Here is a 13,231-nt window from a genome sequence, read left to right as displayed (position 1 = left end):
TGCAGGAGGCTCCATCCAAGACGATTGGTGCCCACCTCTACGTTTTGCTGGTTAATTTATAGAAAGGAATTTCATGGCATGGAGAGAGGAGTGTTTTGAGTTCTTCTTTCACAATTAAAATAGAGCCAATTCCTGAATAGTATTGAACACTGATGTAAGAGTTTTAAAGCATGCGCTACCTGGTCATTCTAGCCTTAAGCCAGGGCAAAGTACAGAATCAACAATTAAAATCAAGGCATTCTTTAAACTTAATTTTCCCACTCTTGCTTTATGTCATGAGGATGAGACTGTAATGCACTGTGAATTCATTGGGGGAAAAGATCGACATTTTATAACATCATCTATAATCATGGAAACCATATGAGTCCATTGGACATAAAGTTTGGTAATAATGAAATATTGTAACTTACGTAGTGATTTCTACACTGGTACGACGTGGAGACGTTAATTAACAGTGATGCTCCAGCTTAAGTCTGTGGTCTGAGGCCACATAGATTTTGTCCATTGGCTTCATCCATTGTGAGCTAAGTGACCTTGGGAAAGTTAAACCTTCTCAGCCCGAGTCGCCTCATCTGAAGTGGGGATGATGATAATAATATTGCCTGTTTGGAAGGTTGGATGAAACTGTGCAGGAGGTCTGGCATAGGAAAGTCCTCAGCAAATGTTAGCTATTGTTGTGATTTTTTTTTTTTTCACCCGAAAGAAAGAGAGTGAAATAAGAGGGAAGGAAAGAAGAGTAAGTGGGAAAGATGATGGGCTGGGGGCAAGGAGGGAAGCAGGCGGCAGTGCGGGGCAGCCGAGGGGGCGGGCAGCCTCCACCGCTTCCCAGCATCTATTGCAGACTCCGCTCTCAAACATTTTGTAAGATCCTCCCGTCAAGGTAATGTTTGAACACTTCAGAGCACAGTGGCAATGGGCCTCCAAGAGAATAATTAACTCCATGTGATCATCTTGTTTGTGGGTGCATTTCCTCTCATGTAAGTCAATAACATCTTGGGATTGGGACACACTGTTTTCCGGACACTGCTGGCCAGACCCAAAATGGAACATAGGGAGGTGGTCCTTCTACTTCTTTTATTTCTGAAATCAGGTAAGACATAGAGATTGTTTTCACTTTAATCCATGTATTTTTTCCTAACAATGTATTAAAAATAGATCCATGATGGTTTCATGTGCAACTTGTTGAATTTAGCTTTTGATTCGTGAGATGCCCAGGTCACAATCTAAGAATGAGGAAATCTTCAAGAAATGTTTCATTTCCCTCATGGGAATACTGGAGACAAGTGGGCAGAGAAAATAATGAATGACGTCTTCAGTCTAAAAGATGGAGCCCACGTGATGGTTATTTTAGTTAGAAAAAAAATAGCCCAGATACCTAACAAGCCCAAAAGTTGGTAGTCTCTTTGCCTGGTTCTTAGTTTGGTTAATGTAGACCATTTTTGTTAAGGTGTCATATTTTTCGGACTTTCAAATGTAAACAATGAAATATCTCTGACCATATTCTTTGACCAGTCTGTGGTTGTGTTGACCTGTTCTCTGTTTGTTATGACTTAAGGAAGGCTTTCCATACATATAGGTTTGCTTCTTATGCCTGGAGAAATCACAGGCATCGATTTGCAGGATGATGTCCCTACCATAATGCAACAAATCTCCACTGAGTACCCGAGGTAGGCCAGGCACATTTTTATTCATACATGCATATGTGTGTGTCCTTTACTAAGTCCAGCTTATTTAGCTGATACCATAGGTGTTGTAGTAGATTTATACCCATTTTATAGATGAGGAAATCTGTCCTTAGGAAAATCACGTTATCTGCCTATTGACCAAACTCCCAGAAACCAGGACTTTAGCCAGGGCTTTCTGAGAAGGAATCTGATACTTCTTCTCACTTTTTCAACTTTGTTTAAAGCTTTGTTAAAATATTCTAAGCATGTCTTCGTAGTTCTTTTTTTTAATATATATAATTCACAGATATAATTCACATACTATACAATTCATCCACTTAAAGCATAGAATCCAAAGGTTTTCAGTATTCAGTTATGCAACTATCACAATATCTTTTAGAACATTTTTATTACCCCCCCCAAATAAACTCCACACCCCTTAGCTGTCACCTCCAACCCCTCTTCTCCCCTCTCCCCAACCTCCAACCCCACCCAGCCCCTGGAGATCACTAATCTACTTTCTGTCTCCGATTTGCCTGTTTTGGACATTTCTTATAAGCGGAATCATACATTATGTTAGTGGTTCTTCATATAAAAAATGTATAGGTACTTGAAATTCAATTTATAAGTAGCCAGATAAAATTTTACGAGCTGTACTTTAAATTAGAGTCAAATACATTTGAATTTAGTGGAGCCATCTAAAGAAATATCAAAGAAAAAACAGCAGAAGGTTGCATAAAGAGGTTTTCATGGGACATGGTGGTGGGGAGTGGCGCAGGGGTGCACACTCTATTTTATTATTATTTTATTCTTTATTTTTTTGTGCACACTCTATTTTAGTCTATGGGAGGCGGGACCTGGAACTCCGGATACAGTGGGACACATCCAAATGTTAGAACAGACTTCTCTGCAGCAGGATTACCATAGGTCTTCACCAACCTAGGGGGAAAAAGACTTGCATAAGCTCTTTTTGAAAGGAAGGCATTTACTCTGTCTTTCCGTGGAAATGTTCCATCTTTCCAGTGCACTGAAATGACCAGGGAGAGGAAGGAAAATCTCCTTTTACAGCTGTTCTCAGTGAGAGGCGGATAAGCAGTTTGCAGTTCACAAACCACAAAGTCTTTTCTTTCAAACACACAAGCATGGGTGTACATATACACACTACCATGATTTTTTTTTAAAAAAAATCCCACATTATTAATAAAATATACTTCTTTTGGTACCAATATACATCTACATTCAGAATAGAATATAAAAATATTTTTGTTACTAAAAAAATTTGTCTAGTATTCCTTGGTCAATAAATAAAGTGTATTACACCACATTGTCACATGATGCCTAGAATTAAAGAAAGAAATTATTGGGGGAAAACTTTTCAAAGTAAAAAGAAAAAAATTTATTCTCTTTTGGGATATTTCTTTGGTGTATCAGCTCCTAAGGTGGGTCTCAGCAGCTATATGCTATGAAACATACTAACATAACATAATTAAAGGGTGATAAAAATGAAATTTTCTTGTTTTGATATCATTTACACCCCGGCCTGCTCTACTTTCTAAGAACTCTTCAAAAGATCTAATTTCAGTCTTTATAGGATATGCTTTATAGAGTTCTTGTGTTTGTTTTTAAAGTCACATCCTGATCTATAGAATTCACCATAGCACAACTCTTCCTGGAAATGAGAGCGCAACTTGGGAGAAAAATACAGGATGACGGCATGGGTGTGGGTCTAAAATATCTATTTCTCTATAATCTCCTGATACATGTATCAAGTGCTTTTTTGGTGTATTAAACGACATCAGTCAACTTCCTGTTCAAGGATGGGACCATCCATCCTTCCAGTTTGGAGAATCTCAGGTCGAGGAAGGAAGAGCAGAGGCAGGGAGAGGGTGGGCCCTGGAAACAGCTCTGTCTTAATCTAGGAAAGTGCATCACACCCTTGTGGCGTGTGTGTTTTCAGGTGGTAAGGGATGGCCCTTCTGAGAATGAGGGTCTGGCCCTTCGTGACCCTTCCTACTAGATAATTTTCATCAGTACCCAAACATGCTCTAGAATGACTCACCTTCAAAAATTTCTGAGAGGACCTAGAGATGATCACACCAAGTAAGTCAGACAGAGACAAATATGCTCTGATATACCTTATGTGTGGAATCTAAACAAATGATACAAGTGAACTTATTTACAAAACAGAAATAGACTTAAAGACATAGAAAACAAACTTCTGGTTACCAAACAAACTTCTGGGAGGGATAAATTAGGAGGTTGGAAGTAACAAATATGCACCACTATATATAAAATAGATAACCAGCAAAGACCTACTGTAGAGCACAGGGAACTCTATTCAATATCTTGGAATAACCTCTAATGGAAAAGGGTCTAAAAAAGAATATAGATTCTTTGAATATAGATTCTTTGAATATAGATTCAGAGACTAGATTATATATAGATATAGATTCAAAGAATGTAGATTCAAAAATATAGATTCTTTGAATCTATATCTGAATCACTTTGCTCTACACCTGAAAGTAACACAACATTGGAAATCAACTGTATTTCAGTAAAAATTTTTAAAAATTTTTCTGAGCTTTCGCATGGCCCCTAGGGAATGCTCCTTCCGCAGCCAGATTCCTGCAAAGATCTGTCTTCCCTGCTGCCGCCACCGCCTCTCTTGATGGCTCTTCGACTCGCTCACCCTGGCTTTGATCTCCACCCCTCCCCTCAAAGAGGTCAAAGTTGCCAGGTTGCCTAATCCCATTTAGGCAAACTTTAGGAAACTTTGCTGTCTCCATTAAATTAACCTCTTTTAGCCCCTCACCCTATGGAAACGGCTGGAGTTCCATCCCCAAAGGCTAGAGGCTGAGTGTCCAGGCTTGGAATAGAGCTGCCACAGCAGTCTCAGGCGCCCCGTGTCTCAGGAGTACTCTTTGTAGCCTTGCGGTGGGAACATGGCTGGGGCCCCCCTGGCCACCCTCCGCAGTAGCAAGGGGGGCAGAGAGACCTTCAAACAGACCCTTGGCCTCAGATTTTATGTCCGAGGAAAATCAAGGCCATTGTTTGTCCCAGGCTCTGCTGCTGTACAGTTTCCTCAGAAATGCCAGAAATCTGTCATCATCTTGGCAAAAACGATTTCTCTTTAATAAATAGTGAGGTGTCACTCTACTAAGTCCAGTATACAAATGACCATGTATTGTGGTCAAGATTTAGTCCAGCTCTTATTTATTCTCGACATCATCAACTCACCAAAGTTTGTGTGTCTTGTGGTGGAGCCATTCAGAGAATGCTTGTCCCATCGGTTTCGGTGAGAGTGCCACAACTAAAGTTTGTGCTGTAGGAAATCGAATAGTGGCCTCCAGTTTCTATTTATACCCAGGGATGGACAAATCAACATCAAAAGTTGCCCTTGGTGGTCTCTTACTGTTCCATCATGACATGCAATTACTAGCAAACAGATCAAATTTTTTCTTATTTAACGTTTCATACCCATTAACATAGTAACATGGAAGTTGTTAAATAGTTCTAATCTATTAACCTAATAATCCAGTTGATCTTTTAACATAGTGCCATCTATTCATGGAACTGTTTTCCTAATTAAACATTTTTATTCACAGCCACCCATTCTGCTTCCAATGGAGCAGCCAGTTTTACTTCGTTGATGCAAAGCGAATCGTTTACAAATTCATGGTAATTAAACAACGGTGTTGATGCATTTATCAGCTGTCCCACTTTTATCTTCCATTTGTAGGTCTCGGAGACCCCCTGGATGACTACGTAAATACCCGCGGAGCTTCCCTGTTTAGTCTGACTCGGAAGCATCTGGTGACAGGAAGCATAGACGAATGTGCAACACAGTGTGAGGAGGAAAGAGACTTCATTTGCAGGTATTTTCTTGGTCACTGCGCCTGCGCACAAATCCTGCCGCTGGAGACGCTATTACGTTGAACACGAGAAATTTGCTCAGGGATTTATCAACGAAAATCGGGTTTAAGAGGAAAGAGGAATTTCATGGGATTGGACTTTGGAATCTGTATTTGCTCTCTGTATCTGAAACCATACGGTTTCTTGTTCATTAGTGTCCCCTTTAGAAAAATGCCCCCAAAGGAAGTTATTTATTTTTACACATGACATCGGCAGCTATTGTTCTGAGCTCTAGTTTTTAACATTATCGTCGATAAATATTTATTGAGGATCATGTGACTGGAAGTGTCGTAGACCCTAAGGAGCCACAAAGCATTGATACAGTGATTGGTACATAGGGATATCAGTATATATGATAGATTTTTGTGTAGATACAAAAGCCAGTGCTTGCCCTTTTGAATTTATGGTGTAGTCACAGAAACTGGATAAAATATAAAAATTTTTAAAAAACAGCCAATGCGAGACATTGATAAGTGACATAATCAATAGGTGCTCTGTGAAGATTCAGAGGAAAGAACAACCCTAAGAGTTGAGATGACCAGGCAAGGCCTGCGGAGAAGGTGGGAACTGAGCTGGGCTTTAGAGGGTGAGACCTTGGTGAATACTGACCACGCAGGAGGGATTCTAGGCAGAGGGCAGCATGGCTGGGCACCTGTGAGAGGGACGATGAAAGGACCAAGTCATCTGAAGCAAAGGTTCACACGGGAGACAGGGCAGGAAAGGAAGCCATGGACGGCTTTGGTGCCAGGCTCAACATCTATGCAGGACTGAGGTACCGGGCAGGGAGGTGTGAGGAGGAAGGGGGTGGAATGCAGAGACATAGCCAAGGGGAAGTTACAGGAGTCCACGTGGACCCTCTCAGGAATGGGCTTAAAGCACTCAGTTGCTTCTTTCCAGCACAAAGCAAATATTCTGGCACTTCATTAAGAAAAGTCGTGAAGAAAGAATAAAGCAGTTGAAACAGAGGGGGGGAAAAGAAGAAAATTTGGAGGGGGAGAAGGTAAAGGTAGAAGAAAACAAGAGAAGCTACCATGTTGCTGCATCCTTTGATGATACTTCATCGATACAGTGCCAAGTTGAATTGGAAGTAACAAGTTCTGAGCTCCTTGATTCATCAAGAGAGTTATCTTTAGTCTCTTCCTTATTAATGGAACTTTGCTTTCCTTAAATAAAGGAAAAGAGTTGTGTTTTCTGATTCTCTTCTGCAGGGCATTCCAGTATCACAGTAAAGAGCAACAATGTGTGATAATGGCTGAAAACAGCAAGCTTTCCCCAGTCCTTAGGATGAGGGATGTCGTTTTATTTGAGAAGAGAAGTACGTACAATGTTTTCTTCCTTCTCCCCGTTCCCCTCCCCCTTCCCTCCCCCAGCCCGTTTAATACCTGTAATTTATCAGACCAACCAATGGAGGCGCTATGGTGTAGTGAAATGGAATTTGGAGTCAGAAGATTTGGCCACTAACCCACTACGTCAACCTGCATATGTGACTTCACCTGTTAAGTTTCATTTCTCTTGGTTTAAAAACGAAGGGATTGGATTTACAAAATCACTTCCACCTCTATGACCCTGAAAATAAGATACTGAAAATTTTATTTTATTTTTAAGGAGAAGAGGGAGAGTCTACAAGCTTCTTATGACCTTGGTTTTTTTGTTCTGCAGGGACCACGGTCCTTGGTCTGAAGCCTGGAGAAATAGCAAAACTGAGGTGTTTTCAATCTGCAGTAACATTTGAATAGAGAAAATATCCTTCTTTTTACTCTTACCTGTTCCACTTTTTTTCAGTCATGGGCTGTATTTCCCTTAGACTCTGGAATGGTGTCTTTTGAAAATGTGCAGAAGTTGCAGTTCCTTTTCCATAGTTTCCTTGAAAACTCTAGATCTTTCGTTGTTTAGGATCACGGGTGGCCTAGATTCCTACGGAAGTTGCATGTCTCCTAAGATGTGTAAAAGTTCATTAAGTCTGTACGAAGATTTAAGTGAAAAATGATGCTTTCAAAACTATTTCCTAGTTTCTGTTGCTGGCGAGGTATTAAGACTATTTTGATAACAATTTTGCTCTCCAAATATTCTGTATCAGAGATGTTGAACTCAACCAGAAACATCCTATTTCACTGATTCTTGACAATGGCTTACAACATCCTAGTTTCCCCACAAAACTCTAAATAAGATTTTGAGAAGTGTTTTTTAGGTTAGGATTCTATCTACACGTTGGTTCATCTTCTTAGGTTTAATTATCTGTGTGTCTGCTATACACACTTCCAGCCCACTGTTTAGCTCTAATCCTTGGGTCTAAAGTGCAGATTAAATCTGAAGTTTATCTGTTGACGTTACTAGTTCTTACAAATAGTAAAGGAAGAGATATATGGGATTACCCACTGTCCTTTTAGAAAGGCTGGTGGGGGCTTCCCTGGTGGCGCAGTGGTTGAGAATCCGCCTGCCGATGCAGGAGACACGGGTTCGTGCCCTGGTCCGGGAAGATCCCACATGCCGCGGAGCAACTAAGCCCGTGAGCCATGGCCGCTAGGCCTGCGCGTTCGGGGCCTGTGCTCCGCAACGGGAGAGGCCACAGCAGTGAGAGGCCCGCATACCGCAAAAAAATAAAAAATAAAAAATAAAAATAATAAATAAAAAGGCTGGTGGGATACTCTCTGCAAAATGCTAACATTTAAACATGTCCTTTGTAAATTGTTAACCAGAGGATCATGGGGTGACCGCTAGGCTTAGTTTGGATAGTTGAAGAGTTGCCTGTTTTCAAGGTGATGGAAAGGAGCAAAAGGTTATATAAACTCTGGCGGGTACATACAAATAAAAGAGAGGTAAAAAGTCAAAAGTCAGTCATTTTTTGGTGCTTGTTTCTTTACTGTGGAATATTGACCCACTGTTAAATTACCTGCCAGGGTTTTTCTGGGAATGGTCAGTGTCAAATTAGTTACATCTCTACTTTTGCCCCCATGGCCACTGCTGCCACTTGGGTCTAAGCCGCCATCATCACTGGCTGCGCCACCGCAGCGGCTGGTCTGTAACTTCCCTGCTTCAAACCTTTAGTGCCCTAGAAGACAATCGAAATACTCACCAGTTGCTGCAGGGCCCTGTATTATTTAAGCCTACCTCACGTGCTGGGCTTATATCTGCCCTCCTCCAGCAGGGCAAGCGCACACCTCTTCGTCCTGGACCCTCCTCTGTTCTTCTGGCTCCTTCTCATCTCCCAGTTTCAGCTCAAGGATCACCTCCTTTGAAAAGTCTCCCCTGACCCCTGGCCTCCAAAGTACCTTGAGTTTACCTTTTTGATAAGTGCAATATATCTACTATAATAATATATCTCAATGAAGATATATCTGCAATCTTTATATAGAGTGTTGGGTTTAAAGCAGTAGCTGCTATAGGTGTGTTAGAAGTCCTTTCCCCAGATAATTGATTAATTAAGAAACTTGGCTAAAGTGGGGAATCATAAAAGATGACACAAATATACCTTAAATATTTTCTATTTTCTTCGAAAATGGAAGCTTACATTGCCACTTTTTGATGTAAAGCAGAGGCTTTTTTTCTTTGAACCTGGGGCCACCAACAGGAGTTATCTGGTGCATTTCTTGCATAAACCAAGTCACTCTAGTGACTTGTCTACAATAATTAGTATCCTTTCTCTTTGAAGTCGAGCAGGTCTAGAGACATCTACCAATCAATCTGTCAGTAAAATTCTTTTATATTTTTATAATTCCTCTCCCTTCAAACTCATATCAACTACATGAATGGATTGCTCTCAGTGGATATGATGACAATTTTTAAAACTATTCAACTCGAGTCCTGCTACCTGCAGGACAGACCAATAATCAAAAGATGATTTGTTAGGACAAGGAATAGAGACTTTATTCAGAAAGCCAGCCAACCAAGAAGATGGTGGACTAGTGTCCCAAAGAACCATCTTTCCTGATGAGAATTCAGGCTTCTTTTATACTAAAAGGGGAGGAGGTGAGGTTGGTTGCTGCAGACTTCTTGGTGTAGGAATCCTTTGCTCTTGCAGCTGGCCACATAAGTCCCGCCACAATGTTCCTATAAACCTCCAACAAGATAAGCGTTATTCTCTGTTCCGCAACCTTTGGTCTCTATATGAATGGAAAAGTGTTATACCTTTAGAGGTCAGAGCCTTGAGAATGGGCTATTCTATATATTTCAGGCTATAGGCAACATTCTTAACTTGTAGCCAAAGCAACAGAATACAAAAGTTAAAGAAACAGATCCAATATGGAATCAGATTTCTTCTTCCCTATTACACCGTGGCTTCCATTTCTCTTTTTCTGCCTGTTCCACACTACTCTTTCCTACTGAGAGTTTGTAATAGAACAAGAGGCAACAAAGCATGGTGCAGAGATGGGTGTGTTGGCCTTATTCCAGCCTTACAGATTTGTTGCAGGGATTATGATGAATAAATGTCAAGAAGCACCAAGCCCTGCACTTGGCAGGTTCTCAATCAACAATAGCTATTGTTTGGGATTGACATATGTACACTAACATGTATAAAATAGATAACTAATAAGGACCTGCTTATAAAAAAATAAATTAAATTAATTTTTTAAAAAACCTATTCAACTCTTTCAAGTCCTTGAAACCATTCAACTTAAGTTTTAAAAAGGCTCCATTCTCCCCCCCATTTATTTCTCAGTTTAGATCATCTGTAATCAAATAGAGCTGTATAAAAAGTTTTGGAAAGAAAAGCAACTGATTCTTGGTAAGCATATAACCAAACTGGTAGGAACAGAGTGGGTGGACACACCCGAAAGTGGCCTGCCAGCCACAGATACCCACCCTGCCACACGGGGGCCACAGGTGGGCACCTGGCAGCGTGTTTTAAAGGCAGGATGGGGCCCACCGGGCCACCGGCGCCTTGGTTAAGTGGAGGCTGGTTGCGAGCACCTTCTGTGGACGTTGAAAGTAGCCCACAGTCATATCACCCTGTCTGACATTTTTTCGTATTTAAAATACTACTGGGACCTTGCAAAAGTAGAAGTGGCTTGGATCTCCGTCACCCTCTGAAAACCTGCCGCCCACCTTGTGAAGAAGCCCCCATGCCCTTTCCCATCCACTTTCTCATGATGCTGTTTATTTTTCTCTGTTGCATGTGTCACCACAAGATTGGCTATTTCACAGTCTGTGTTCTCGATTACTTTCTGTAACTGGCCCCCCGACTCCACTGGAATGTAAGCTCCGCGAGGGCAGGGCCTGCACAGTTCCCACTCTTGGTGTTTCCAGTATCCCCACCACCTAGCATCTGCCTGGCACATGGAGGGGTGGTAGTTTTGAGTAAAGGAATCAAGGCCCCACGTGGCTTAGTTAACTGTAACTCTTACACAGATGTAAAAGACTGTCTTTTTAGATAGTGGGCAATGGTGTCCTTTCTCTCAATGCGTTCAAGTAGTGCAGGGCTTCTTCGTGACTTTTCTTGTTGTGAAAGGGTTTGACCACTGTTTGGGCTTCCTTGCAGTGTATCTTTCAGAGTGCAAGACTGGAAATGGGAAGAACTACAGGGGGACCATGGCCAAAACAAAGAATGGGGTCACCTGTCAAAAATGGAGCGACAGTTCTCCACACACACCCAAGTAAGACTTTCTCTTTCGTCTCCGTGTTCACCTCTTATACTCAGAATGATTCCATTACTTCTGACTCAAACCAGGACATGTGACTAGCAGGTATGGAGAGAACCTTCTTGATGCTGGGGCATTACCGTTCGATTATCTATGGAATAAAAGCAGACAATGGCTGCTTTCCATTCATTCTTGCGTATATGCTTTTCTGGAAGACTGAGAACAAGAAAAAAGAACTATAAAACCATGAATTCTAGGCTGAATCCTAGAAAAGACCAAAGATGACTATGCTTAGAACTGAATTAGTCTAAATCAAATACACCCTGTGTTCACTTCAACATTGTGAAAAACAGATGATCTTGCAACTTGCCTATTACTTATTTTAGTGTCATACTTTGTGTGCTTTGACCAACGTGGTCTTAGGTGGATTAAGTTCTCATTAACAATGCTTATCAAGTGGGAATTTAGTGTCTATGACCCTTCCCCCTCCCCTATCCAAACAAATTGCCTTTACGCATCCCTACGAGACGGGCAGGTCTCATATTCCCAGCACATTAAGGCTTATTGAGGTTAAAATGATTAAACCAAATGGCCAAATCATGCAATGTCAAGGGCCTTAGAGATAAGATAGGCCATCTCTACCCCAGCAGATGAGGAAACTGAGGTCCTGGGAGGACCAAATCTACCAAAAACAGGTACATAGAAGAACCAGAAACAAGAGCTATCATTTCAGATTCTAAGTCTTAGGTTTTTGTTTTTGTAAATTTATTTTTGGCTGCGTCAGGTCTTAGTCGAGGCACGCGGGATCTTTGTTGAGGCATGTGGGATCTTTCGTTGAGGTGCACGGGCTTCTCTCTGGTTGTAGCATGTGGGTTTTTTCCTCTTCTCTAGTTGTGGCGTGCAGGCTCCAGGGCTCTGTGGTTGTGGCGCACAGGCTTAGTTGCCCCGCAGCATGTGGGATCTTAGTTCCCTGACCAGGGATCGAATCTGTATCCACTGCATTGCAGGGCAGATTCTTTACCACTGGATCACCAGGGAAGTGAAAACCCAAGTTTTAGGTTTTTAATCTAATTTCTTATCGCTATGTAGCAACTCATCTCTGAAAATGAGCTTCACTCCATCCTCCCAGTCTCCCATTAATTCTGGATGCATCTCAGAGAGGATGTGGAATTTAGCATCAGACAGATCTGGCCTTAAACCCTTGAGATACTACTTATTAACTGCTCAAGCTTAGGCAAGATTTGATTGGTTTCACATGGCTGTGCCTCAGTTTTCTCATCTGTAAAATGGGGATAATAACACCTTCCTGATAGGGATTCTTATTAAGACTACATTAGAGAATGTATAGATAAATTTTAGTGTACTACCTCGTGCAGAGTTCACACAGACAAAAGGGTGTTAACTTCTATTACTTTTACAGAGAGAAGGGCAACTGACAAAAGCAGGTGTTAGGAATGCATCGTGAATTTGGCAGACTTTTGAGGGCTTTGTATTTCAACTGTGCATAAAGACACTTTGGCTCTACTTCCAGGACTTGGCTGTCCACATAGTAATAATAGTAATATTAGCTACTCTACTGAAGCAGGCTATCAGCAGAGACACCGAAAATTGGGTGACACAAATGCTATAGCACACAGCCGAAATGCATTTGGATGACGCAACCTTGAATCGCAGAAGGGAAAGAGAGGGTGTCTTATCCTGCCTTGCTGATAACATGCTGATTTTAAAAATGTAGTCAAAGTGGTTCTTTTTCATCCTCCACAGCTATTCACCTGAAAAATGTCCTTTCGCGGGATTGGAGGAGAACTACTGCAGGAACCCAGACAACGATAAGAAGGGACCTTGGTGTTACACCACAGATCCAGGCACGAGATATGACTTCTGCGACATTCCTGAATGTGAAGGTCAGGGGCGGCTCTAGAAAATGCTTTCCTATCTGCCCTTCGTCTGTGGAGTAATTTGCTGTAAATCCATTTTCTACAGGGATATTAATAATCAATCAGTGCTGTGTTTGACAGAATCAAGTAATACATGACCTCTTGGAAAGGACCAATTTTGCACGTTTTCCACTATTGATCT

At 41.4% G+C, this 13,231-nt stretch overlaps 1 protein-coding gene across 1 annotated transcript in view; it reads left to right on the top strand.

Moving 5' to 3' along the window:
- Positions 1 to 1,010: 1,010 nt before the first annotated feature.
- Positions 1,011 to 13,231, top strand: part of PLG (plasminogen) — a 44,148-nt gene continuing 31,927 nt past the window's right edge. The window contains exons 1-5 of the mRNA XM_059083513.2: positions 1,011 to 1,090; positions 5,404 to 5,539; positions 6,785 to 6,891; positions 11,053 to 11,167; positions 12,917 to 13,056. Of these exons, the coding sequence (XP_058939496.1) occupies positions 1,042 to 1,090; positions 5,404 to 5,539; positions 6,785 to 6,891; positions 11,053 to 11,167; positions 12,917 to 13,056 (547 nt within the window). The 5' untranslated portion in view covers positions 1,011 to 1,041. The remainder of the gene's footprint in view (positions 1,091 to 5,403; positions 5,540 to 6,784; positions 6,892 to 11,052; positions 11,168 to 12,916; positions 13,057 to 13,231) is intronic.

This window comes from Kogia breviceps, chromosome 13, assembly GCF_026419965.1.
Source record: "Kogia breviceps isolate mKogBre1 chromosome 13, mKogBre1 haplotype 1, whole genome shotgun sequence".
Lineage (NCBI taxonomy): Eukaryota > Metazoa > Chordata > Mammalia > Artiodactyla > Physeteridae > Kogia > Kogia breviceps.
Note: the sequence above shows the minus strand (reverse complement) of the source record. Positions and strands in the feature narration are given on the sequence as shown.